The 26,436-nt window shown below is 66.1% G+C and overlaps 2 protein-coding genes across 3 annotated transcripts; one reads left to right on the forward strand and one right to left on the reverse strand.

The window, feature by feature from the left end:
* Window positions 1–7,369: 7,369 nt before the first annotated feature.
* FSCN2 (fascin actin-bundling protein 2, retinal) lies at window positions 7,370–12,801 on the forward strand. Of its 2 annotated transcripts, none has more exons than XM_047094104.1 (5): window positions 7,370–8,195; window positions 11,117–11,273; window positions 11,810–11,931; window positions 12,315–12,482; window positions 12,596–12,801. In XM_047094104.1, the coding sequence occupies exons 1-5, from the start codon at window positions 7,370–7,372 to the stop codon at window positions 12,799–12,801; spliced, it is 1,479 nt and encodes a 492-aa protein (XP_046950060.1). The 2 variants fall into 2 exon arrangements, with proteins under 2 accessions (XP_046950060.1, XP_046950058.1); XM_047094102.1 differs by having other exon boundaries at window positions 11,810–11,927; window positions 12,224–12,482.
* Window positions 12,802–14,152: 1,351 nt separating this feature from the next.
* Window positions 14,153–25,429, reverse strand: FAAP100 (FA core complex associated protein 100). The gene is made up of 10 exons (XM_047094051.1): window positions 25,252–25,429; window positions 24,793–24,911; window positions 22,998–23,956; window positions 21,749–21,905; window positions 20,126–20,898; window positions 19,892–20,028; window positions 18,563–18,679; window positions 16,524–16,610; window positions 16,096–16,238; window positions 14,153–15,798 (listed from the first exon to the last, which is right to left on the reverse strand). The coding sequence occupies exons 1-9, from the start codon at window positions 25,414–25,416 to the stop codon at window positions 16,107–16,109; spliced, it is 2,646 nt and encodes an 881-aa protein (XP_046950007.1). The 5' UTR covers window positions 25,417–25,429; the 3' UTR covers window positions 14,153–15,798; window positions 16,096–16,106.
* Between the last annotated feature and the right edge of the window lie 1,007 nt (window positions 25,430–26,436).

Here is a 26,436-nt window from a genome sequence, read left to right on the forward strand (position 1 = left end):
CACGGCCGGAAAGGTGGGGCCCGGAGACAGCCAACTCTTTACTCACCCTGCTAGCTATGGGAGGCCCGCCCGTGTTGGAGGACAGAGGGGGTGAGTCCATTCCACTTGTCCAGGGGCCCTCCCAGGGCTGTGAGCGGCTGGGCTAGCCCCAGGAAGATGGCAGGGGGCGCTGGAGTGCCCCACTAGGGCAGTGGGGAGCCACAGAATGCCCGGGGGTGGGGTAGCGCGGAGGAACAGAGGTCGCCCTGAAGGTGGAGTGGGGGGGGTGGGGCGTGCAGAGACAGCATACTGCGAGGAAAGACAGATGATGCTCTTGGGCATTCGGGACACCTCCACCTCCCTCGGTGACGGGTGGGTGGGCCCCACCGTACCACCGGGGACTGCGGGAGCCCACCCCCAGGAGGGGCCCCTACCCATAAGCACCCGGAGCGAACCTGCAGCTTAGCTGTGCTGAGCACCTTCCCAGACCCCTCTCTCCGGGCCCAGCTTTACGCCAGGGCGGACGGAGTTTGGTGGGCCCCCTGGCAGGGCGGGGTACCCGCACAGGCCTGTATTTTACCCTACCTGGGAAGGGTAGTTTGGGGAGTGAGGAAAATCCATGTTGAAAATGTTCCCTTTGGGGCGCCTGGGTGGCTCAGCCGGTTGAGCATCTGACTTCGGCTCAGGTCATGATCTCGCACTCAGTTTGTGAGTTCGAGCCCCGCGTCGGGCTCTGTGCTGCCGGCTCGGAGCCTGGAGCCCGCTTCGGATTCTGTGTCTCCCTCTCTCTCTGTCCCTCCCCTGCTCGCATTCTCTCTCTCTCTCAAAATTAACTGAACATAACCATAATAATAAAGAAAATGTTCCCTTTGGATTTTGAAGTCTTGACTCTGTGTCTTGTTTATGCCGTTGTTTTTGGGGAATGAGTGTCATTTGAATCCTGATCTAATGTTCAGGATTGTTTCGTGTTTTCTCTATGAAGCTTTAGGCTTCTCTGTTTCTGCTCGTCTGAGATCTCTGGGTGTGCTTCTGGTGAAGTCTCTTTGTCTGGACCACTTCTAGGCCCTGGCCACTCAGTACCCTTCGGTTCTGGTGAAACGTCGAAATGTCTTGTGTCCCTTCTATCACGGTTTGTTTCTTTCCTGCTTTATTTTTTTCAGCATTTCTGTTTTGGGATTTCTGTTATTGGGCGTCTTATCTCTCAGATGAGTCCTTTAACATTATTCCTGTTTCTGCTTCCCCCCCCCCCAACTCTCTGGGACATTTCTTTGCCTTCTTCTGACCCCGTGATGGAATTCTTTATTCTAGTGATTATACTTTTTAACCTTTTTGTTTTGTTTTGAGATAATTTCACACTTACTGTTTTCACATTTCCCACACTTGCCTCATTGTTCTTTATCTCTTCTCATTTCTCAACAGCTTGGGAGTTGGCCTCAGACATCCCGCCCTTTTCTCCTTCATATTTCAGTGTGTTTTTCCTGAGAACAGGGACATTGTCTCACGTAGCTACAGTGCAGTGATCAAAGCCAGGCGATTTAACGTGAATAGGACACGTTCATCTAAGCCACAGCGTATGTTTTAATGATGGCTGTCCCAACAGTGACTTAACCCCGGATCACCTATGTCATTGAGTTGCCATAAAGTCAGATAGTAGGGGCGCCTGGGTGGCGCAGTCAGTTAAGCGTCCGACTTCAGCCAGGTCACGATCTCGCGGTCCGTGAGTTCGAGCCCCGCGTCGGGCTCTGGGCTGATGGCTCGGAGCCTGGAGCCTGTTTCCGATTCTGTGTCTCCCTCTCTCTCTGCCCCTCCCCCGTTCATGCTCTGTCTCTCTCTGTCCCAAAAATAAATAAACGTTGAAAAAAAAAAAAAAAGTCAGATAGTATATCCCCACGACCCCTGTCTTACTCTCTCGCCACTTAGAGCATCACCCAAAGGTGCGGAGAGTTTTACAAAAAGTGGACCAGCACAAAGGCCCGAGCCGATGCCCCGGGAGCCATCTGACAGAGGACGGTGGGCACGTGCGTGGCTTTTCTCACGGTAGGACGAGGAAATGGTCCATTGCTGTTTGGTCCCAGAAGTCCTTTTGGCTCTCTGGCGAGACTTCAGGCACACAGTAGGTACTTACTGTGTGTCTGTGCTTGTCGGCGTGCGGGGTGTGGGCTGAGCCTCTGCGGACGGACGGCAGCTATGTGCATGTGTGTCTGCGGCTCGCTGTGTGTGCGTGGCCGCGTGTGAGAGTGCCGGGCTGCCCTGGTCACCTTCAGAGTCGCGGGCTCCTGACTGTCCCTGCCAGGTGTGTGTCTGGAAGCCCAGGTGGACGGTAATTACCCCCGTCGCTTCTTGGACTTGATCTGGTCCTGATTCTGAGCCCCGTGCAGCCAGGGATTTACTCTCAGATATTCTTGTGAGTGCTCCCTTCCAGTTCCAGAAATATGCAAAGGCCCTGGGGTTTGGGTGCTGGAAGACAGCAGTGGTCACAGGGCATCTGGACTTGCTGAGAGGCCCGCAGTCCTGCCCTCATGGTCCCTTCAGGGACGCTCAGCCTTGCGGGGGCCCTGGACTTCTGGCCGGGCTCAGAGGTCTCTCTCTCTCTCTCTCTCTCTCTCTCTCCCTACACCCCTCCAGAAATAAGCGCCCCCTCCCCAGGACTTGTACGATTTTACAAGAGACAAGAGACAAGAGCCGAGCCGGGAGACCACGCCGGCTTCCTACCCAGACAGCGGCTCTCCACTTCGGGGGGTCGGGGTGGGGGGCGCACGCCGGAGAGGAGCCCATGAAAACCAGTATTTCAGTAGCTGCCCTGCCTTCAGGAGGAGCGGGGGTTGGGGTAGGGCTGAGGGGGAGGGGCGAGGCCGGGGGCTGGACTTTCATGGGGAGCAGGCAGCACAGGGGCGGGCACCCCCTGGCCCCCTCCCCACACTCTTCGTCCCAAGGACTGCCCTGTCCTTTCTGCCCTGCAGAAGGGAGCCTGTCACCCTAAACCGCCTGCAGGCCTCCCGTAAACCAACCCAGGCCCCGCCCGTGTAAATGGAGCTCCAGAGCCGCAGAACTCCACCATGAAAGAATCATGAGGCAACCGAGCCTTGGGCCCGTTTTCAGGAACCATGCAGGAGGCCGGGCCTGGGGCGCCTGCCAAGCTGGCCCCCCCAGGAACAGATGCTGGGGCTGGGAGCATGAAAATCAGGGCCTTGGGCCAGGCCCAGCAGCCTCGAGGCCAGCGGGATAGCCCTCGCCTCGCCTCGCCTCGCCGGGGGGGGCCGGGACCAGAAGGGGGCCTGGCGGAGTGGCCTGGCCCCCGGAGGGCACGGTGCCCGGAACCGAGTAGGACAGGAACTCTAACCAGAGCAGCAAGTGTCCCGGGGCTGAGGCGGGGGCACTGGAGAGCCGGTGGGGCGCTGGGGATTTCCTGGAAGGCATTCCCAGAGACTCACTGCCCTGCGGGGAGGGCACAACCGGCCTTGCTCTAGCAAGGGACCCGAGACCCGGGTCCGGGACAGGTGTGGCCCGTGGAGGTCCCTCAGGTGGTAGGGCTGCCCCGGTCTCCGTCCCGGGCCGTTTCCCGATTTCCAGGGCTCCAGGCCAGCCGAAGTGGGGACCCACCCCCTCCCCCGGCCTGTACACACACGGGGCCTGTGCCAGCTCACGCCACCAGCATCCGCATTGCCCGGGCACCCGGCCTGGTACACGCGCCGGTCGCCGTGGCAGCAAGCCGTGTGCCGGCAGGAGCCCGGGTGGGCCTTGCGCATCCAAGGCCAGTGGTCTAGATACGTAGGACCGAGAGTCCTCCTCCCGGCCGCCCCGGGAGGGGCCCGACGGGGTTGGGGAGGGAGGCCCTCCAAAGTCACCCCCCAGCATCCCAGGGAAGGGACGGCATCCTGAGATCTCCGGGGTCGATGCCAGGGGCCGGGGGCTTCAGGGCCCTCTCTGCTCCTGGCCACAGCCCGACCTCACTAAGTGGGGCCGGCGGCGGGGGATCTGTCCCAAGCTTGTCTGCTGGGAGCTCAGAGCTGAGGCAACCCCGGCTTTGCAGGCCCGGCTTCGGCAGCTGGGTCCGCCCCGCTCTGTCCGTCTACAGCTGGCCGCTCCCTGAAGGGGGCGCGGGGTGCCGCTCACACGAACAGCCCTTAAGCACCCATGAGGGAAAGGCACCTGTCCTCGAGTGACACAGGGCTGCAGCTGGTGCATCAGTCGGGCTGACATCCATCCTGGGGCCTCGTCCGGAGGTCGCAGATGAAAGCCCAGGTCAATGGACACACACGGGGGGCACACGCCCCCACCCCCCAGGACGGCAGTTTCAGAGGTGAGCGGGGTCAGGGGGCTTTGGAGGCCCCTGAGGGCATCCTGGTCAGGCCCCAGACCTTGTGTGCCCCCAGACGGTGGCTGTGTGGACACCCCCTGGCGGGGGGCGTGGCCACAGGGTGGCACGTGTTCCCGTGAGGGGTGCTCCCCGTGGCCCGAGGACACCTCCAGCCCACCGCAGGCGCTCAAGGGGGTCTCGAACCGACTCCCTTGTGCTGCACACAGCCTGACCACCCTCCGGCGGCCATGAGTGGGCCCTGAGGCTGGGGTCCAGGGAAGCATCTCCGGGGCCGGGGCTGGCCCAGCAGCTGCCCGCGGCTCACTCTGCCCCGCCCTGTCCGTCCGTCCGTCCATCCGCGGGCACCTGCACACACAACGTCCACACTGGTGCGCGTGCTGCAGGGTCTCAGCGCATCACACAAGGTCCAGACCTTCCCAAACATTCACAGTACCTACTGTGTGCCAGAGCCTCACAGGGGATCCGGAAAGGAACCGTGACCCCCGGCAGGCATCTGGGCCTTGGGGCCGGAGGGGGGTGGAGGGTAGATCCATGCAAACTACCTGCCTCCAAGGAAGCCCGGGCTCCGAGGCCCACCTCTCAAGAGTCCCTTTGGGGCCTGAAAGGTCACCCCTGGCTTAAACTCTGGGTCAGTGCCAGGCAGCCCCACCCCATGCCCACCTCGGGCTGTAGGGCCCCAGAACTGAGAGGCCACAGCCACTTCTGGCCCCGCCACCAAGAGGCCTCCTGGAGCCAGGCCCACTTAGCGCCTGGCAGCCGGCCGCCCTCCCGCTGGGCACGTGACGCCCGTGAGCACCCTGCCAGCACCCGTCAGCACTAATGAGGCCTTGGTGCTAATCAGGCATCCCGCGCTCCGTCAGAGCTGGGAGTTGGGGGGACCTTGGGCACGCCCCGCAGCCCCCCCCCCGACAGATGAACTGAGCGGTGCTGCTGGGCACGTGTCCCATGGGTGTTCCCAAAGCCCTGGGAGGTGGCACAAAGTGAGATCCAGCGAGGAACAGGTGTGGACAGCATCATGGCTCGTACCCCCAGACCACGGACATTTCCCTGGCATCGCGGCTAGGCCCGGGCCCCCGGGGCTTGGGAAGATCTCATGTGGGCACTATTTCTGGGGGGAGGATACGTCTCCCTGCCAGTGGGTACCTGACACACAGCCCAGCCAGGCACACAGTTGGTGCCCCCTCAATGCGTGTGGGTCGCAGAGATGGACGATGCCAGCCCCCAGGGAGGGCCAAGACCAGCCTCACTTGACCAACCCACGGCGTGCACCGAGCTATTGTGAGGTCTTGGGTCCAGGTCTGTCTCCCGGAATCCCACTCTGGCCCCCGCGAAGGGACATGTAACCCTGTCTGTCTCCCCAGTGTCTGCATGTGCCTCCAAGGGTGCTGCCCAGGGCTTGGAGAACGGAGGAAGCACTCTTGGGTCTTGTCCGCCCTCCCCGCTCCCTGGGGCCCACACACGCCCAGCCCCAGGCCCTTTCCCCCAGTGGGGGGGCCCGTCATGGCCTCCAGAGGGTCGAAGGGGTGCTGCCGGAGCATCCGGGACCCACGAGGCCGAGGCAAGGCTCTCGAGGCTTGGCTGGAAATGCCCGTGGCCCCGGGCCCGTTCCCCAGGGAGGCCCGAGTGGCACACGCTACAATGAGGAAGAGGGCGCCACGGCTGGCCCGGGCCCAGGCGGGGCAGCTCTGTTTTCACCGCTTGGCTCCCAGCCCCGGAGGCAGGTGCAGGAGACAGACAGGCAGGGTGCGGCTGAGCTGACCCCTGCACGTCCCCAAAGATGGCCCCCGTGGGCTCAGGGGGAGGGAGTCTAGCCAGGTGGTCCCAGCGGCTGGGGCTGGGAGGGGCTGGAGTCAGGGGTGGCCTGCTTCCAGCCTCCCCCAGCCCACTCTTCACATCTGACTGCTGAGAGGGCTCCGGCCCCCACAACCCCCTAGACCAGACCCTGTAAAGACCTCACAGACCAGTCGCCCCAGCAACACAAAGGACAGTTTGGGAGTCCCCAGGGCCACGCAGCAAGGCTGGCTTCGGCTCCGCTCACCCGGGGAAGGGGGAGAGTGGGCTCCTTGTGGTGCCTACAGCACGGGGGTGGGCTCCAGGCCTGGTCCTCCGGCCCTGGGTCCACACGGCCTTTGGGACGCCATCTGCTCCACGCTCACGGTCCCATGTCACCTTCCCTCGGTGTGGTCCTTGAGGCGGGCATCGCTCTCTCCATCACACTACTGCCATCTTGGCAAACTGGGGGCCTCTCCTGGGCCCCGCACCACCAGGCCGCCCGGCCGGCCTCTCCACACTGCCTGCACCCTGGCTTGGGCCGGGATGGGGGTGCCTGGGCGCACCTGGCCACTCGATGGCACTGACGCCCCCGCCTGCCACTCGCCCAGCCTGGGCCACCCTGGGAGAGGTACCGGGTGCGGGGCTGCAGGCTGCCTGAGTCGGGGGGCCGTGCTGGGCCCCTGGCACCAGGAATCAGAGAAGGGTAACTAGATCCCGCCGAGGATCGGGCGGCGGCTGCGGGCGGAGGGCTGCGATCGGGTTGCGGCCCCGCTGCGACTTTCCATCAGGCGGCTTTCTCTGCATCGGGAAGGAGCCGGGCTGGGCTGGAGAGTCTGTGCAGTGGGTCTGGGGGCCCTGAGGTGGGAGACACGTGGGAGAGAGGCCAAGAGGCGCGGGGGCCAGGAGGCGGGGCGCAGGGCCCGAGGCGTGGGCCTGGGCGGCCGCCAGAAGACGACAGGGAGGTGGGCAGCCCCGGGGCGGGCGGAGCTCTCCAGCCGTGCAGGCCCCGGGGCTCCGGCCGCTCACTGGTGAAGTCCAGGAGTGGCTGAAATCCAAGCTGGGGTAACAAAAGGCAGCCGCTGTCCCTAAGCCGGCACAGCTCTGATCCGCCCTCCCACCCGCCCTCCGCTGCCCGCGGGCCATGTAAGAACGGCCCCGGGGGCCCCGCAGCCGCTGGTCAGAGGGCAGCGGGTCCATGACGCCGGCCGGGCCTCCGGGGGACCTCGGGGGCCGTGAGCACGCAGAGAGAGCTTCCCGGGCCCCTCGGGGGCGGGGGGGCGCCGAGGGCCAGCCCCGAAGATGCCCACCAACGGCCTGCACCAGGTGCTGAAGATCCAGTTTGGCCTGGTCAACGACACCGACCGCTACCTGACAGCCGAGAGCTTCGGCTTCAAGGTCAACGCCTCGGCCCCCAGCCTCAAGCGGAAGCAGATGTGGGTGCTGGAGCCGGACCCGGGGCGGGGCCCGGCCGTGCTGTTCCGCAGCAGCCACCTGGGCCGCTACCTGTCAGCCGAGGAGGACGGGCGCGTGGCCTGCGAGGCGGAGCGGCCGGGTCGTGACTGCCGCTTCCTGGTCCTGCCGCAGCCCGACGGGCGCTGGGTGCTGCGGTCGGAGCCCCACGGCCGCTTCTTCGGTGGCACCGAGGACCGGCTGTCCTGCTTCGCCACGGCCATCTCCCCGGCCGAGCTGTGGACCGTACACCTGGCCATCCATCCGCAGGCCCACCTGCTGAGCGTCAGCCGCAGGCGCTACGCGCACCTGTGCCCGCAGGAGGACGAGATGGTGGCGGACAGCGACACGCCGTGGGGCGTGGGCGCGCTCATCACCCTCATCTTCCAGAACCGGCAGTACTGCCTCAGGTCCTGTGACAGCCGCTACCTGCGCAGCGACGGCCGCCTCGTGTGGGAGCCCGAGCCCCGAGCCCGCTACACGCTGGAGTTCAAGGCTGGCAAGCTGGCCTTCAAGGACTGTGATGGCCGCTACCTGGCGCCCGTGGGCCCCACTGCCACGCTCAGGGCGGGTCGCAACACGAGGCCCGGCAAGGACGAGCTCTTCGACCTGGAGGAGAGTCACCCGCAGGTGGTGCTGGTGGCCGCCAACCACCGCTACGTGTCCGTGCGGCAAGGTAACGTGGGTGCGACCGGGCCGGCCGCTCTGACCTCAGCGTGGGGGCTCGCTTGGGGCAGTGGCATCGTGTCCGCGCGGGTGGCGACGCGTGGTGGCAGTGCACGGGGCAGGGGCGCACCTTGGGCCGCGGGTGGGGGTCCCGGCGGAGGGCTGCGGCTGCAGGGCCAGAAGGAGGGGGTCCCTCTCGGGCCCACTGAGCCCTGGGCGTGCTGGGCAGCGGCTCGAGTGGGGGACGGGCAGTGCCCAGCAGGAGGCGGGCAAGGCCCAGGCCTGCTGCTGCGAGGGGCAGGGGGCTGCCCCCGCTGTCCCCACCCACCCCTTCTCTTCCACCGCTCCATTTTCTGAACTTTACAGGAAACTGGGGAGGGGGCTGAGGAAAGGGCCAGGAGCCAGCAGGAGTGCAGTGGGCAGGGCTCCGGTGCCTACAGCACCCGTGCCTGACCAGTGGGGATCCTCCACCGACCCGGGGGTGGAATGAGGAGGGACCTCGGGGTCCCTCCAGTCTGGTGCCCGCCCACCCCCCACCCCCCCCGCCGGGGGCCTGGGCTTCTTGGTGGAAGGCACGGTCTCTGCCCGGTGGGTGCAGCCTGGTTCTCTGCATCCTGGATCATCGGTCACCTGCCTCGTGTGCCCAAGGGGCCTTTCCACGTGTGATCACACACCTACGGGGTGAACACGGGCAACTGCTGCTTCCTTGAGAAGCTGAGGTTCCGGAGTGGCCCCTCGCTGGGCCCAGGCCGGCAGTCATGGCTGGCCCTACTTGGGCTCCTGGGTGTGTGCACCCTGACCTGGCCCCTGGTCCGGCTGGCAGAGGCCCAGCCACTAGCCCCCTGGTGGGAGGGGGGCGGGGGACAGCCCTGCTGTGGCTGTGGGGGCCCTGCCTGGAGTCAGGGTTCCCAAGGCCAGTCCTGTGTGGGGACGGTCATCCGAAAAACCCCTCCTGCACGCCTGTCTGGACCGTGGCCGGGTCGCGGGGCACAACGGAGGACAGTCAGCCCTTGTCCTTCCCAGCACAGGCCCTACAGTCCAGCCGCACGGCTCTCTGGCCTGCGGGAAGGCCCCTGTGGTTGGTTCGTCAGTAAAACGCAGCCAGGGGCGTGAAGGGCTTCCTCCGCGAGGGTCAGAGGAGGTGTTGGACACAAAGGCGGCTGTGCGTGCTCAGCTGGCGAGCAGGGCCGCGGTGGCACTGGAGGTGGTGACAGGGACAGTGCTGGTGGCGGTGGTGCCGTCTGGACTGTTCTCCCGTCTCGGGACCACCGTGCACCTGCCTGTCCCTCTCACGGGGGAATCCCCTACTAAGGGCAAGCTCTGCCTTCCAGGGTAGAAGCCGGACACGCCCCACGTTCGCCTGCTCGGTCCTTTGCAATAAGCCTGAGGGCATATGACCTGCCCCCCACCCCCCATGTTCAGATGCTGACCTGGCAACCAGTGGCTTGGGGGGGGGACACGGGGGCTGCCGAGGCAGCCGGAGCTGCAGGTTCTGCCGAGTGCTGGTGGCTTCATCCCAATGCTGTTGCCGGCCGGGCAGCCCCAAACCCGTCTTCCTCCCCATGGGGTGTCTGGGAGCACCCCACTGGCCTGCACGATCTTTAACCTCTGTCAACCAGAGCCTGCTTGTTTCTGCTGCTTCCACCGCTGGCCTTCAGTGACACAGTGTGGCTAACAGAAATATGGTCCCGAATGGCCCAAGGACACGAAGTATCTCATATGAGTGCAAGTCTGAGGCCCCGGGGTCGTGGGGTCGCAGGCAGGACACCACTGCCAGTCCAGTGGCGTCATCAAAGCCCTTTGCTCGCTTCTCGTGGGGCTACTCTCCTGGGACGGCTCTGACATCGGGCTGGTGCCCTCGTGGTCACAAGACGGCTGCTGACAACAGCCGTGTGAGCTGGAGCCCCTCAGCCGCGGTCTGTCTGGAGGGGTGTGTGACCGGAGATGCCCAGGACGCTGGCCTCAGAGGTGGCAGCGGCGTGCGGCCCCGGCCAAAGCCTACAGCGCCCACGGGCACTGGACACTGTCAGCACTGCTGATGGGACGGTGGCGGTGGAGACAGACCCCACTTTGGAGGGACGGCCTTGGGAGCCGGCCAAGGACCCCAGGTCTCACCCTCTCTAGCACAGGCCCTGCCTGGCGCCCGCCCCACCTTCCTGGGGACAGGCTTGGACGGGATCTGGCCCTGACCCTCAGGCCCCCATTCCCTCCGGCCCCACCAGCCGGACACGCTGGAGGCCAGCCTCGTCCAGAGCTCTATGATGTGTCACATCACTGGAAACAGGGGCGTGGTTCATGGGAACATACCAGGGAGGCTCCGGTGCCTGCCCTCTCCCCCCACCCCACCCCGGCATGAATGTCCCCTGTGTCCCCCTTCCAGGAACCCCAGGCAGAGCCTCAGGTAGTCTTGCCCTCCCTCAAGGCTCCTGGGAGACCACACATGTGAGAGGGGGGCTGGGGAGGTGACAGGGGGGCCAGCCTCTGCTCAGTGGACCCCAGGCCCCAGCTGTGTGTCCTGGGCGATGGCTTGAGGAAGAAAGGGACCCCACTGTGCCCACCCAGTGGCTTAGAGTGAGTTATAAATAGAGGCTGGTGTAAGGCTTGGGTCGAGAGGGCAGAGGCAAGCTGATTACCTGACGATTAGCAGAGGCAGGGGATTTGCCGGCACGGAAGGGCCCGGCTCCTGGGGCCGTGGCAGGAGCTGGGCCAAGGACCTTCAGGGAACCAGACGTGGAGATCTGCAGTGAGCCCGCATGGCCATGGGGGCCCCCGCCCTCCGAGAAGTGCCTTCCAAGTCTTAATTCCAAAGCGTTCTGGATGAGAGCCCCTCTGTCTCCAGCGTTGCCCCCAAGCATGCTTTTCCCCACCTTTCTGCTCCCACCCCCCCGACCCAGGGAGAGGCGTGAGGGGCTTCCCATATCCTCCCTCCAGGGGTCAACGTCTCAGCCAACCAAGACGAGGAACTGCATCATGAGACCTTCCTGATGCAAATTGACCAGGAGACAAAGAAGTGTACCTTCTATTCCAGCACGGGGGGCTACTGGACCCTGGTCACCCATGGGGGCATCCAGGCCACGGCCACACAAGTGTGAGTGTGTCCCCATCTCCGCAGCACCTTCACTTCCACATCTGCCACCATCACCACCTCCACCACCACCTCCGTCACCACCGTCACAACTGTCACCATCACCACCATCACCTCCACCGTCACCTCCATCACCACCACTATTGTCACCACCACCACCACTGTCACCACCATCACCTCCACCACCTCCGTCACCACAACTGTCACCATCACCACCATCACCTCCACCGCCACCTCTGTCACCACAACTGTCACCATCACCATCACCTCCACCTCCGTCACCACCATCACCAGCACCATTACATCACCCCCATCTCCAGATCCATCACCACCGCTGTCACCTCATCTGCACCAGGAGGACCACTGGAACGAATGCCCACTGGGGTGAGGGGCAGCTCCTAGTGGTGGTGGGTGTGCCAGAAGAAGGCAAGTGTCTCCCCCTGGGGGGGTTGGTCCTGGACCTGAGGGGGACGGGGAAGCCTGACCCTGAGCTCCCAATGTCTTGCTGCTCCGAGGGGACCATGCCCTGCCTTTTCCAGTTCGGCCAACACCATGTTTGAGGTGGAGTGGCGCGGCCGGCGGGTGGCACTCAAGGCTAGCAATGGGCGCTACGTGTGCATGAAGAAGAATGGGCAGCTGGCGGCCACCAGCGATTTTGTGGGTGAGCACTCCTCACCTGTCCTGGGGAAAGAGGGCTGGGCTCTCTGCGCAGAGACCCCGGTCCCCACTAAGAACCCGTTCCTGCCCCCTGCATCGCTCCTGCCACAGTGCTTGGTAACCACAGTCATCCTTGCTGGTCCAGAAAAGCGCTCGGGACACCAGGGAGCAGTCGGAGCCCAGAGCGCCCTCATCTCCACTGTACATTTGGGGGGACCTGGGGCTCAGTGGCCGCGGGCCCCTTGCCAAGGTCACCAATGGCCGTGGCCCACGGGGCCCACAAGAGGCGCCAAGAGTCCGGGCCCTTTACGTGCCCCGCCCACCTCGCCCAACCCGGGAAGGCGGCAGGCGCGGGGTCACCCCTCAGCCCCCCACTCCGCCCCCCAGGTGAGGACGAGGAGTTCATTCTCAAGCTCATCAACCGCCCCATCCTCGTGCTGCGGGGCCTGGACGGCTTCGTCTGCCACCGTCGTGGCTCCAACCAGCTGGACACCAACCGCTCGGTCTACGACGTCTTCCGCCTGAGCTTCAGCGACGGCGCCTACCACATCCGAGGTGCGGATCCGGACGGGAGTCGGGGGCGGGGGGAGGGGGGGGGCGCGGGCCGGGGACGCGGCGATCGGGAAGGGCCCGGGAGGACCCCCGCCGACCGCGTCCCCCGCCCCCAGGCCGTGGCGGCGGCTTCTGGTACACCGGCAGCCACGGCAGCGTGTGCAGCGACGGCGAGCGCGCCGAGGACTTCCTCTTCGAGTTCCGCGAGCGCGGCCGCCTGGCCATCCGCGCCCGGAGCGGCAAGTACCTGCGCGGCGGCGCCTCGGGGCTGCTGCGCGCGGACGCGGACGCTCCCGCCGGGGTCGCGCTCTGGGAGTACTGAGCGGGCGGCCGGCCTGTCCCCCATTAAACCGTGTCTGTGTCGCAGCGGCCGCGGGCTCCGTGGCGCCACCGGGCGGGGAGGGGTGTACGCGGAGGGTCTGCACCTCGGCCCCGGGGGTCGTTCGGCCTCCCCATCCCTCAGCGCCGGAGACCCAGGGCTGGGGAGCTGGGCCGGGAGGAGGGTCCAGCCGAGGGCACACCACCCCTCCCGTCCAGGGACAGCCCGGACCTTCTCCGGCTCCACCTTGGTTTCCCCCCAACCCCCACCAGCTGCTGTCACGTGTTGGTCACACAGCTGCTCCCCAACACCCAGGGAGAAGAGCCCCCCTTCCACCCGGCGGGACGGGGTGGGGGTGGGCTGCCTGGTCCGAGACCCCGCGTGTTGCAGCTCGCAGGGGCTTCGGGGTGAGGTGTCTGCTCACACTTTTCTCCCCAGGGGCAGGGTTTTAGAAAGCCCTGGAAGCAAAAGCGACCCCACCCATCCCAAGCAGGGCTGTGTCTGGCTAACCCTGGGGAGAGAGCCCCTCTCAGCCCCTGCGCCCACTTGTTGCTACCAGGCCGGGAAGGGGGCCCCAGGCCTCCTATTCCCAGGGCGCCCCCCCACTCACAGACCCTGAGCCTGGGCACCTGCGGGCTGGGCTCCCTGTGGCCAGGCTGGAAACCAGGACAAAGTCTGTGGTTCACCAGCCAGCACCCAGAGCCCCCAGCCCTCCAGGACCCCCACCCAGGCCAATTCCCCTTGGATGGGCTGGGTGACCTAGGCCATGAGGTGAGAGCCTAGGGGGAGAAGTAGAACCGGGGGGCTGGGGGAAGGGGTACACGGCCAGGTGGCCCAGAACCCGAAGGGAGGGGAGACAGCAGACGCCCTGCCCCGAGGCCTACATCCCTCTCCAGACCCAGGGCAGCCCCTGCCCCTGCCCCCGCCCCGCCTGGGGGCCCAAAGCCCCGCCCTCTCCCCCAGTGAGTCCAGCCAGTGTGGGCCAGTTGGGGCTGGGGCACTTTGGGGAGGGGGTTCAGGGCAGGGGGTGCAGAGTGGATGTGCTGGACCGGAGAGGGGAGGAAGGGAACCCGTTTCCCTCCCCTCCCAGGCCCCTCCTGGGCCTGGCCAGCTCCTGGCCTCACCGCCCCCTCCCCCTGCCTTGAGTACAAGGAAGGGCGGGACCCAAGTGGGTCCTTTCCTCCAAGGTGGCTGAGTTAACCCTTTTAAGACCACACACCAGAGCCTAGGGGAGGCAGAGGCAAGAAGCCACGGCCTGCGCTGCCCCCTGGTGGCATCCAGGGCAGGAGAATTGGGGGGCTCATCTGCTCAGGGCTCACCCCGTGCAAGAAGGCAACAGGCCTGCGTTCGCAGGAAAAGATACCCTCGGGGGTCCTCCGGCTCCCCTTTATTGACCTCCGCCAAAGAGTACACTTGGCCCCAGGCACCTGCTGAATGGAGCCCACACAGCGGCTGCAGGGGGGCAGGCAGGGAAAGTGCCTGGGTCACCGGGAGGGGCCAGCTGGGGTGGCAATAAGGGTGCCTCGGCACCCCCAGTCCAAGAAACAGACTGGAGCAGGTGGAGGACAGTCTCTGGTGGCTCGGAGCTGTGCGCGGGGGACGGAGAACCACAGGCAACAGAGACGGCCGAGGGACACCTGGTGCTCAGCGTGGCGTTCCATCCCGGACAGGGCGCCGAGAGGGCACCCGAGAACACGAGACTCCCCAAGCACCCGGCTGGGCTGAGGTCGGTCCCCTGGCCTGTGTCCCATTTGCCATCAGCCCCCTGCAGATCTCCGCCAATCCACGAAGGTTCTACACAGTCCCCTTCTCTCCGCCACGCGTAGTTTTTCTCCTTTTCCGGAGACTGCATGGTCTGCCCGCCCCCGCCCCCACCCCCCCCCCCCACCGGGGGCCTCCCGCCAGCAGAAGCGCTTTCCCACCACTGCTGCTTCTCCATCCCTGGAAGGCCCAGTGCTCAGGCCTCCCGAGGGCGACCCTTGTGAAGGGCCCAGCGGGACAGAGTGGGGGTGGGGAGCTGCACGCTGGGGACCAGGGACAGCCAAGCAAATGCCAGGTGCTGGGGTGGCGGTCCCAGCACTGCTCTTTCCACACACTTGCATGCCCACCGCCTCCGTCATTCCTCCCTCCTGCCCTGGAGCAGCCTCCAGTGTGGGGTCCGTGGGACGACCACCCACTCTCCCGGGCTCTGACTAGAGCACCCCACCGGCCCCTCTCCCTCCCCAGAGATGTCCTCGGTTCTCCCCGGGAGGGACTCGCGTGTCCTGAAGGCTGGGTGGCCACTTCACCCCAGTGCTGGGGACTCCCTACTGGCCCCCAGGACCACGGAGAGGCCAATGTGGGGTTCACCCAAGCATACCTGGGGGAGGCCCAGAAATCCCGGTCAAAGCTGCCACCCAACTGAGGAAGAGGGCAAGCAGAAATAAAACACAGCTGAAGCCAAGGCAGCTTGACAAACAGTGGACGTGTCTTGCAGCAGGGGGTGCCTCAAAGACCCCATGCGCACAGAAGAGCACCACGTCACAGTCCAAAGGAGGGTCACCCTCCCCAAATGCTAAGTGTGCCAGCACCAGAATGGGAATCAAGCTGGGCCGTTGCCCTGGCTGAGGGAGGCAGCTGGGGGGCTGCAGCCCACCCCGAGGGACCCTGCAAACAATGCGTAGTGCCCGGCTCGGAGTGCGGCCTCGGATGGGAGAATCTCCCGGGGGAGTGCTCCAGCCCCTGGGAGCGTCCTCCCAGCCGGTGAGCTCAGCGGCTGCAGAGAAGCAGGGCTGACGGGCCCACAGGTGGACGAAAGGGTCTGTGGGTGGGTGAGTGGGCAGCCCACCCCACGTCACACCCAGAAACTTTCTCCGGGGCCTGGGCAGGCCACGTGGCAATGCCACCGTTCTGGAGTCCAGACCCCGTTTCCGGGCGGAGGGGACTTCGCTGATCCAGCTTCCAGTGCTCCAGGGCAGAGACCGCCCAGCAGGACCGCGTGCAGCGGGGGTCGAAAGGAAGCTGTCGAAGGGAAAGGTGGGGCCTGGGGCGTCTCGGCCGGCTGGGGCCAGGCAGGCGGGGAACAGGAACAGGGCCCAGTGCCCCGCAGGGCAGACCCCAGAGACCTGGCACTTCACACCCCACCTCCTCCGAGCACACCCCCCCCCCCCCAGCAGCCAGGAGCCCTGCGTCCTGTATGCACCCCTCCCCCACATCTAGAGAAAGGGTCGGGGCTGGAAGCGGTCCTTTCTCCATTGAAGACCCAAGGCCCCCGAGTTGTGGGAGGTCCGAGGAAGGCCCAGAAGGGGTGGGGCTCACCTGGAGGGACATCACACCAGGAGGAGGCTGGGGCTGCGCAGCTGCTGGTACACCTGCAGAAGCCGCTCCGCCGCGGTCCGCGAGCTGGCCTCATCGTCTGTGCTCAGCCGGTCCCGCAGGGTCTGCACCTCTCGCAACAGTGTCTGCGGGGTGGGGAGGGGGGAATGGGCAGCACTCAGACTCCCCACCTCCCTGCTGGGCACGGCCCCGGCCCCTCTGGGGGAGGCCCATCCTACTTGGGAGGGCAGTCCCCACTCCCCAGGTGGCCGGAGGAGCCCCCGTCCCGACCCTCGACCCTCGGGCTGTGAGTCCTGGCAGGCTCCACTGTGCTGGGGACACCTGGGGCCCTGTGCATGTCCCCAGAGGAGCCCAGCCAGGTCCCGCGCTTGCTGGCCAGGCTGGGGGGAGGCCCAGATGAGGGACCTCACCTCGTGGTTGACCTGGATCTGGTGGAGATACTGAACACGGAGGTCGGGTGGGCTGGAGCTGTGGGCAGCCTGTTCCACAACCATCCTCTGGTGGGGGGACAAGGGGCAGGTGGTTGGAGAGGACACTTCCCACCTCCCATCTGGAGGGGGTGCCTGGGGCCCCATCACCTCCGAGGGCCCCTCTGCATGGTCTGCTGCAGCCCCAGCAGGTTACTTGGAAGGAACGTCCTTCTCGCTCCCCGTTCCTCTGCTGCCCACTCCCTCCCTCGTCCTCACAGAGCCCTTCTCTCCTCCTTGGTGTCAGGACTGGCGCCAGCTGCTGCCCTCGCGGGGGCCACCCAACCTGCCCCATTTGCTTTCTGGGGAAACCCAGGCAGCTCCTGGGAACTCAGATCCAAGCCCCCAGACAGGCTCGGGCGGCGAGGCCCCACCAGCCTTTGCGGCAAAGCACTGACATCCGGCAGGAGGTGCCGGCCCGTGGCGGCCGCTGCAGGAAGACCATGTGGGGTGGGGGGAGGCGACCGTTACGTGGACCACGGTGTCAGCTGACAGGACAGACCGTGGCCTGCAGTCCGCCTGAATGTTCCTATCAAGGGAGCGTCTGCAGCTCCCTGTCAGGAGCCAAACCTGCCCCCAGCAGCTCAGCACATGACTGTCCTCTGAGCTGTGGTCTTTGCCAACGAACAAGGGAAGAGGAGGCCACGTGGGTGGGCCCTAAGCCGACGTGAGCGGCGTCCTTGTAAGAAGCGTGCAGACGTGCACAGAGGACAGCCGCGGAAAGACACAGGAGAACACGGCTGTCTGTGCACCACGGAGAGGCCTCAGCCTCCAGCACGCAATTCCTGCCGTTCGTGCCCAGGCTGTGGTTGTCGTGGCACCTGGACACGAACGTCCCCTCCCTGCCGGTTGTCGGGTCAGCACGCTCCTTCCCGAGTGCCACGTTAAGCGTCAACCTCCTGGCTGCCGTGCTCGGCATGTCTGGAGACGGCCTAGCAGGAGCGAGAGGACGGTCGAAGAGGCCCCTCTCTGGGCACAGGGAACAAGAACCAATCCGGGGGCTGGTGTCCCCATCAGGCCCACACCCCTCTGACAGCTCGACACACTCAGGACTAGATCCCTGAGCCACATGTGCCACGGTGGGCACGTGTGCCATCAGTGTTGCGTGGGGGGACCGCTGGGGTCACAGGCTCCTGAGTAGCGCCCACCTGCCTGGGCTGGTGAGGGCTCCAGGCTCCCCAGGGTGCACTGGAGAGTCTAGACCACCACCACTCAGGTCCTCGTCAAAGCCTAAACGCCAAGACCGCGGGTTCTCCGATTCCTAGGTCTGGGACGGGGCCTGGGAATGTGCTCTGGTAAGTTCCAGGGGGAGGCTGGTTCCCCAGCCATACCGCAGAGCTGTCACCATCGGCCGACGGTTACCACCGCAGGCCCCTCTGTAACTGTCAAGGCCTCGTTCAGAACAGGTGGGAGGAGATAGGCCGGCCAACCTCGGAGCCAGAGCTCTGTCCCGCCAAGGGCACCAGGTGGCAGGTTTCATCTGGAACCCGAGGACAGCAATGTGACAGCTCATCCCATGCCAGGTGGCAAAACGGGCCCCAAATGCGTGTGAGAGGTTGGCCGTCACTCCTGCTTTCTTGGCAGAGATGTGGAGGCTCAGAGTGTAAGCACCTTGTCCCAGGACCCACGTTCGGGGCATCTCGCCAGGGCACGGCCTCTCGGCACAGCCAGGCAAGTCGGGAGGCCTGCAAGTGAGCGTGACAGGTAGCACACGGACCGTCCTCTTTTGACGCAGTGCCCACGTGGGTTCGCGGACGCGCTGGGGGGCCGCCGGCACACCAGATGGCGGTGCGTTACTGAAGTGCCATCAGCAAAGCTGCCCTACTCACCCCTCAGCTGCCCACAGCTCACCTGCACGACACAAACACGCACAAGCAAAGAGGAGGGAGGATCGTCCTCCAACACCCACGCAGGCAGCCACGGTCCGCCACAGTCCCCTGTTCCCACCACCGCACTCCGACCTCCTGAGCAGGCCCGTGTACCTGCAGACGCCCAATGACAGCATGGTGTGCCTGGCACAGATTGGCCAGAGAGGAGCTCTCCACTTGGATCTCCACGGCCTGCATGGGCCCTGCCGCGCATAGGTGGGTCACCGTCACCTGCAAAGCACGAGGAGCCTCGCTGTCCACGCACCGCCCTGCCCCACCCCGAGGGCAACTCTCAGAGGGCCCCAATCCCCAGTCTGGGCCGCCCCTCCGCAGCCTGGAAGCGGAGAGGTGCGGGAGGGCTCCCGGGCCTGGGCCTCCCCACCTGCCAACTTGTACCTGAGAGCCCGCCACCTGCACCCGACCAGCAGCATCCCGTTGGGAACTGCCGTCCAGAAGGCGTCCCGCTCCCGTGGGACGGACTACAGCCACGGCACTCACTCTACAATGCAGTGACTCTGTGCCCACTCCACCGTGGACAGCCCACACCGGGCATCCCGGGTCACTCGGCAGCAAGGTCAGGGTTTCAGAAGTGAAACTGGGAGGGGACTGGGTGCCCAAAGTCAGCCAAGTGCCCCCAGGAAGTTCTGGGCACACCGAGCTCAGGGTGAAGCCCCGGCACAGCATGGGCAGGCCGGAGGCTGGGACGCGCTGCCTCGCTCCCCACGCAGGACCCAACGGCCCAGGGGCGGAGCCACCGTCCTGGAAGTTCTTCCTTCCGCAGCTTGGGGATGTGCTGGGGTTGCGAGTGCTCACCAGGTCGACTACCCGGCCCTTCCCACCACCTGGGGAGCCACCGTCAGGGCCCGGAATCGGCCCAGGGATGCGCCAACCCAGGCACGCTGATCTGGCCTGAAAGGCTGTGCAGTGGGCGGCCCGCCACCTCAGGGACAGGTGTCTTGGCCGCCTGGGCCACTCTGTGAGCCTCCAACGCTGGATTGCGAGAGTCTGCTGGACGCGACCCCAGGCCTGCCACCGGGAGCATCTTGGGAGGGAAGGTGTGTGCGAGAAGCGTGCTGGCACTTGGTTCCGGGGTCTCAGCGCCCCTGTAGGGCAGGGGTTTGGTGGTTCAGGGCCTGGGGTCAGTGGGGTCCCTGAGTACACACTGTCGCCAAGCAATGCTGGGGCACCTGGCCACGAATTCCAGCAGTGCGTGGGCCCGTCCCCACAGGGGCCTGAAACGCGAGGTCCACACTGCCACTGGCCCCGCGAAGGCTGTTCCGGCACAAGCGTGCGTCGGGCGGTGCACGTCAGAAACCTCCGGAAGGTTGGGCCCACTACCCTGATTCCTCTCAAGCAGCCCAGAGATGCTGTGGGCTCTCAGACGCCGCTCTGAAAACCACCACTATCGACACGGCTTCCCCAGAGAGCTGACCCCTGGCTTGCCTCTCGGACGACAAGGTGGAGGTCAGTGCCGTCGGGGGCCACTCCCCGGACGGAGGACAGCAGTCGGGCCCTCACGACGTCCAGGGCGCTGTTCTCGGCAAGCAGCCACTGCAGGGTGGTACAGGCCAGGGACACGCCTGGTGGAGAGAGGCACCGCAGGGAGCTCGCACAGGTCCTGGAAGAGGCGGGAGCCCCGCGTCCACAGGCAGGAGCCAGGCCGTCAGCGACACCAACCTGGCTGACCGTCCCCCAGGGCGGCCCTCAGAAGCCCTGCTGACACCTTGATGGTGGCCACCGACGGGGGCGGGAACTTGGCCCGCAGGGAAGCAGGTCCGGCCGGCTCGCTGCCCGGCCCGAGGCGCGCTCCCAAGAAGGTGTCCACAGGGTCGCCAGCGGGGCTGCGCGGGCTGGGGGCCTGCGCGGGGGGCGCGGCCAGGCCAGGAAAGCGCAGGCACTGCAGCACGTCCACGGTGTGCTCGCTCAGGGGCAGGCAGACGCCGTCTTGCTCAGGCAACATGTCGGGGGGGCACCCTTCCAAGGAGGGGTCCTCGGAAGAGTCTGGGGGGGCGAGGGCCCCGCCCACAACCTCCCTGAGGCTGTAGTGGAGCGCACAGGACACCGTCACAGGCAGGTCCGGCGCGCCGTCCTCACCGGGACCCAGGGGCAGCGTCACCTCCCGCTGGTCGCCGGGGCCCAGCCGGTCCACGGGGATGGTGTAGGTGGCGGCCGAGCCGGCCGAGTCTGGGTCTGAGGCGCGGGAGCGGGTACGCACCTGCACACACCAAGTCCAGCCCCGGTCCAGACTGAAGCCGCTGCCGTTCTGCAGCCGGCAGGTGGCCGTCAGCACGTCCTGCAGCTGCGCGCGGCTCCAGGCGGTGGCAGTGGTACACGAGATGGGCCTGGGGCCCTCGCGGCTCGCCAGCAGGACGCAGCTCACGTTCATGGCTTCATTGAGGCACACGAGGGCCCGGTTGCGCTGGTCAACTGCCTTCTTCAGAGAAGACACCCTGGAAAGGACGAACACGGCACCTCGGGGACGGGCGAGGAAGCACGGGGGTGGGTGCCGCGTCCCCTCCTCCCAGGCCTGGAAGACACCAGGACCCGGCCCCGGGACGTGCGTCCAGAGAGGAGCGAGGGCCTGCCTCGGGGTGGCTCGCCGGCCCCACCCCTACCGGAGCCCTTTCGAAGGTGCCCCCGGCTGTCTAACTGAAGCCCGGCTCTCGGGCAGCAGGGCCACAGGGGACAGAGGCTGAAGCTGACGGAACCCCACTCGGCGGGCCTGGCCTAGTCCACCAGGCTCATGGCCACGGCCAACCTCGTCGGGGCCACATGGGCCAGGTGGTGCCACAGCAGGGCTGGCCTCTCCGCTGCGTTCCCGGCCACGTCCTGAGCTGGCCCCTCTGCACCTCCGCAGCAGTGCTGTGACAGCCCAGGGGACGGCAGGCACTACGGAACGGCCTTAAGTGACAGGGCCCGGAGCCTACAGACCGTCACCCCGGACCACACAGAAAGGCGGGTCAGAGGACGAAGCCGCTGGGGCCTTTGTTGAGACGGGGGGTGCTGAGACCTCTGAGGAGAGGGGACCCCTGGGGGAGAGCTGAGGCGTCGGCACAGAGAGTCTCCCCGATGGCAGGGAAGACGCGCGCGAGCAGGGCCCAGGACGCGGCGGACGTCCCTCCCGACCTCCGGGATGGGACACGACGCGGCATCTGGGGCTCTCACTGGGGTCAGGGGCAAAGCGACAGGCCTGGCCCGAACCGCCACCGCCACCCAGGATGTCGTCCCCCCCGAAGGATACCAACCCCCAAGGACACGGCACTGGCCTCCACCCGGGCGACAGGCAGCCCAGCCGCTCACCTCTCAGAGACGGTGCCGATTCCAGAGAGCAGCTCCTTAATTTTCTGGCCAGTGTTCACCACTGTCGCTCTGGCGGGGCAGGGCGCCTCGGAGCTCAGGTCCAGGCTACAGGTCATCAGGCGGCCCCTGGCAGACAGGGCCAGGAGCCTGGTGCCACCTGAGGATGGGCACCCACGGGGCCTGGTCAACAGGCGAGAAGGGGCAAGTGGCTGGAGGCACGGGACAAACGTGGCCAGAAGCCAGGACCCAGGCGAGAGAGGGGGTCCTGGCGACGGCCCTGAAGAGATGCCGGATGACCAAAGGGCCCTGGACGTGGGCCGGGGGGCAGAGCCACTGCCCACATCCACCTCACGCACGTGGCATGCGGGCCACCGAGTCAGCCCGGTGCGGCTCTACCTTCGACGGGCCACACACGGCAGAGCTGCCTCCAGACCGAAGGGTGCCGCACAAGCCCCTCGTCCTCACTCCGCACCCGCCGGGGCCTCCCCAGAAGCCTGCTCTCTCTAGCACCTGTTCCGTCCCCTCCCGCACCCCCGGGCTCCTGGGGAGCCTCCAGGAGGCAGGCTCCACCTCCTGCGACTTGGCCACCGGTCCCCCAAGCCCAATGCCGCGGAGGCCCCGAGCGAGGCACAGAGCACGCCCAGGCCGAGCCGCTGCCGGGCGCAGCCATCCACACGACCCTCTCCCTGCGGTACGGACACTGGTGAGTACCGTCCACACTGGCGTCACGGGCCTCGCGCACCATGTTAACGAGAGCGCGCACTTCGCTAACCGCGGCGCCGGGCCGACACGGCAAAAACCCTCTGCGGCTCTATCTGGGGAAAACACAGGGGCAGATTCCGGGACGCCGCCCGCACCGGGGCACAGGAGGCTGGCCAGCAGGCCACACGGGAAGCAGGGCAGGCGCCTCCCACCTTCAAAAAACACCACCTGCCCCTCCTTGGACCACCCACCGCAGGAGACCCGTAGGTCACCCAGGTGCAGACCCCAGCCGGGGCGAGCGGCCGGCTGCCGCCGCGGCCCCCACAGGCCACACACGACCAGACGCCCCGTGACCCAAAGGAGGACAAGTACCGACCCCCAGGCTACTCCAGGCAAGGAAACACCTGCCTGTCAGGTTTACGAAAGGCGCGAAGGAGACGGAGAGGGGAGGACGGGCCAGGTCGCAGGAGAGAAGACAGCCACACGGAAAATTCCACCCCCCGCCACGACAGGCTCCGGTTTTCCAGGTTTAAACAGCTGCTCGTACCTTCAGGCACCTCGGACAACACGGAGAGCGTGACGACGCTGCACACGCTTAAGCTGGCTGGACACAGCAGAGAGGGCAGGCTTCCCGGGCCCCTGTCAGGCTGCACGGGGTCCTGGGGGGCACCTCCCCGAGCCAGGTCCACGACACAGAGGTCCGAGGGGGTGCTGTGGTACACACGGCTGCCTCCGCCACAGGCTGCACACAGCACAGGCCCTGGGAGCCGGTACTCCTGCAGCTCCGGCACCAGATCCCCCGCCTCGTCCCAGCTGGCCTTGACGGCCAGCACCCGGCCGTGGCGACCCAGCGCCACTAGGCAGTCTGGGTGTGTGTCCTCCACGTTCTCGCCCGAGGACTCTGTCCTCAACGCTCCGATGGAAACAACGGGTTCCTCCAGGTGATGGAGAATCTTGACAAGGGCCTTTGGGTCACCAGGGGCCAACCTGGAGGTGACCAGAGTCTTCAAGACCACACAGCAGAGCTGGCCATCAGGGAGACCACAGAGGATCACAGGTGATTCCAAGAGGGAGGCGTCAACTCCAAAGAGCAGCCCAAAGAGGGCCCGTTCCAGCGTGAAGCCCCCAGAGCCCGGCATACGGCCACACAGCCCGCTGCAGCCCGGTGGTGACACACAGCACAGCACTGGGAGGAAGTGGGGGGCTGTGGGCTCCCCAAGGCTCCCAGCCAGAGGGCTGGAAGTGGACAACTCCACCTCGCCGATCTGGCCTGGGGGCCTGGCGTCCTCCCCTGGACGGTGACACCGGAACAGCTGTACCTTCCACTGGGCACGGCCCTGTGCCAGGGTGACCAGTATGTCATCGAGCACAACAAAAGCACACAGTGTGGCATCAGGGAGGATGCAGGCATCTGGGTCCACGGGGATCACGGGGCAAGGGGGCTCGCCGTCCTCACTGTCCTCATCATTCTTGTCGCTGTCATCCCCGTCATCTTGGCTCACAGACCTTCAAGAACCAGGGGACTGTTGGTCAGAACGTTCATAAGCTCTCTTCCCAACAAACCGCCAGCGAGCACACGGGGCACAGAGTCTCCACGGGGAGTGACCTTGGTGAGGGGGTTACAGCCCCTCAGCAGTGGGCAGAAGGCCCCCCAGGGAGCAGCTGGTCTGCCCCACTACCTCCCACCTGCCCGCGGACTGTTCTGACCAGTCACCCAGGGACACATGCGACGGGATGTATCCAGGCTTCCAGAAACGGGATGCCAAAGGAAAATTCTCATCAGTGCAGAACCATAAGAGCCCCCGGGGCCTAGGCTCTGAATCGCGGCCCCCACCTTTTTAGGTCCTAAACCAGCAACGAGCAGCTGCCTGCGTCCAGCCTCTGCACTGGTACCTGGTTGAGGCCTAACTCCTCAACATCGGTCCCCCCCCCAACTGACTCAGGGTTCAGGGTGCCTTGGCTGTGACTGCTAATCACAGGGGCCCACCTAAAAAGTGTGTCACAGCAGAGGGGACAGGGTCCTACCTCAGGCTGCACACTCTACAGCCTAGACCTCATTTAGTAAGGGTTCTCCTCCAGCAGGAGCCTGCTAGAAAATGTAGACGCTGGGGGCTGGGGGCACCCAAGACTTCAGAGCCGGCCCCGGGGCCCAGCAGCCCTACAGGGCTGGTGGGTGCTCACTCTGAACCTAATCCAGGGGGCAAGCAGAAGGTACAGGTCGCAGCAGGCACAGAAGCGTGTTTCAGAAGACAGGGTAGGGAGGCCACGGTCCCAGACAACCACAGTCCACCTGAGACCATGTCAGCCTCCGCCATGAGGGCTGCCCAGTGACCCCTCTTCACCTGCTCGCCTGGTCCAACGACACGCAGTAGACACCTTTCTGGGCGCACAACACGTAGAGCACCCCGCCGAGGGCCGAGAGCTCCAGGTGCCACACCCGACCAGGAAACCTGAAGACGGCCTGGACATCGGAGGGAAAGCGGCGTCAGGCCGGCCGCGAGAAGGACCGAGGGGAGGCGGAGAGCGGCACCCAGTCCTTACACAAGCTCCTCAAAAGCGCCGGCCCCTCCCAAAGAACCAGGACCCCCCACGTCCAAGTCTCCTCACCCTCGGAACCCTGTCCCCTCGCCCCGCCCCCTCGCCCCGGGTGGCCTGTCCCCCATGTCCTCCCCCGACCCCGGGCTCCAGACACCCGATACCTCCCCGCATTCCCGGTCCGGGACCCCCGCCAACCCCTCCGCCCGACAGCCCACCACCACTCCCCGCCCCTCCCGGGCCCGAGGCCCCCGCCCGGCGCTCACGGTCAGCAGATTCCCCTCCTGGTCGTAGACGTAGACGAGCTCGCTCCCGGTGGACACGAAGATCTCGGCGCCGCGGCATAGCACGCGGGGCTTGCCCGCCGCCAGGCCTCCGAGCGGGCAGCGGAAGCCCGCCAAGTACTGGACCCGCGGCGCGAAGCCGGCCATGGTGCCGGCGGAGGCTCGGGGGGCGGGGCGCTTTACGGCCGCCCACGTGGCGGCGCGACCTCCGCCGTAAAGCGGTCCGGACGGGGGCGGGGCAGGGGGCGGGGCGCGGGGGCAGGGGGCGGGGCGCGGGGGCGGGGGCGGGGGCGGGGGCGGCTCCGCGCCGTGTGCCGTGTCCCAGTTTGGGTGGCAGGCTGGGAGGCCCCGCCCCTGCGAGGAAACTAGTGGGCACGACGGCTTGGCAAAGGGCCCGCGTGTGTAAAGCCAAACGCGGGGAACCCCAGGGAATCCCGCCCGTGCGCCGCGCGGCCCCGGGCGCCCTCGAAGCGGGGAACGCCGCGGCACCTCCCACGCCAGGGCGGTGCCTCGGGGCTGGTCGGCCGGGACCGAAGTCGCGTCGCGCCACCCCTGTACGCCGTGGAGCCAGGCAGGGGCCGGAACCCCGGGGAGGGGGTGGGGGGGCCGGGGCCAGCGTACCGCCTCCTCTGGGCAGACGGTCCACTCCTAAAGCGATTTTGTGGGGTTCCGGGGAGCGGTTGGACTTCTTGGAGGAGTCCAGGGCTCCCGCAGCCTGGGCGTTCCAGGCCCGAGGACGGGTCACCTCCCTCTGAGCCCACCCCAACCCCAGGGTTTGAGCTAAACATGGACAGAGGTGCCCCTCCCTCCGATCCTGGCCACGAGTTGTTCAGGGTGTGTATTAGTTTGGCTGGACAATGGGGGCAAAGGATCATGAAGAGGAGGGTATGGCTAACCAGAAATCGGGTTGGGTGTGAAGTGAAGCCAGGGCGAGACACCTCTCGTCCCCACCACCCTGGCTGCCCCTCTCTCTCCACATTCCCTGGGGCTTTGGAAGTGCTCACCAGATAAGAGCCAAGAGCTCTCCTCTGGATGAGTCAGGAGGCCCAGAGAGTCCCTGAAAGGTGCCTGCAGACGGGAAGGTCAAATACATGCCACTCCTTGCCAACGGGAAAATCTCCAAGGTCAGAGACCCAGGAGTGAGCGAGGCATCTGCGGGGTGCAGCC

This window comes from Lynx rufus, unplaced genomic scaffold (assembly GCF_022079265.1).
Source record: "Lynx rufus isolate CCGP_SWC_20201006 ecotype Redwood Valley unplaced genomic scaffold, mLynRuf1.p SCAF_37, whole genome shotgun sequence".
Lineage (NCBI taxonomy): Eukaryota > Metazoa > Chordata > Mammalia > Carnivora > Felidae > Lynx > Lynx rufus.

Bases quoted from the DNA above. Each gene is read 5' to 3' on its own strand.
- FSCN2 (XM_047094102.1), top strand. From the start codon at position 7,370: ATGCCCACCAACGGCCTGCACCAGGTGCTGAAGATCCAGTTTGGCCTG. The intron at 8,196-11,116 runs GTAACGTGGGTG...TCCTCCCTCCAG, and splicing joins CTACGTGTCCGTGCGGCAAG to GGGTCAACGTCTCAGCCAAC. The intron at 12,483-12,595 runs GTGCGGATCCGG...CCCCGCCCCCAG, and splicing joins CGGCGCCTACCACATCCGAG to GCCGTGGCGGCGGCTTCTGG.
- FAAP100 (XM_047094051.1), bottom strand. From the start codon at position 25,416: ATGGCCGGCTTCGCGCCGCGGGTCCAGTACTTGGCGGGCTTCCGCTGC. The intron at 20,899-21,748 runs GTGAGCGGCTGG...CGTCCTTTCCAG, and splicing joins ATCGGCACCGTCTCTGAGAG to GGTGTCTTCTCTGAAGAAGG. The intron at 16,239-16,523 runs GTGAGGTCCCTC...CCCACCCCGCAG, and splicing joins AGATCCAGGTCAACCACGAG to ACACTGTTGCGAGAGGTGCA.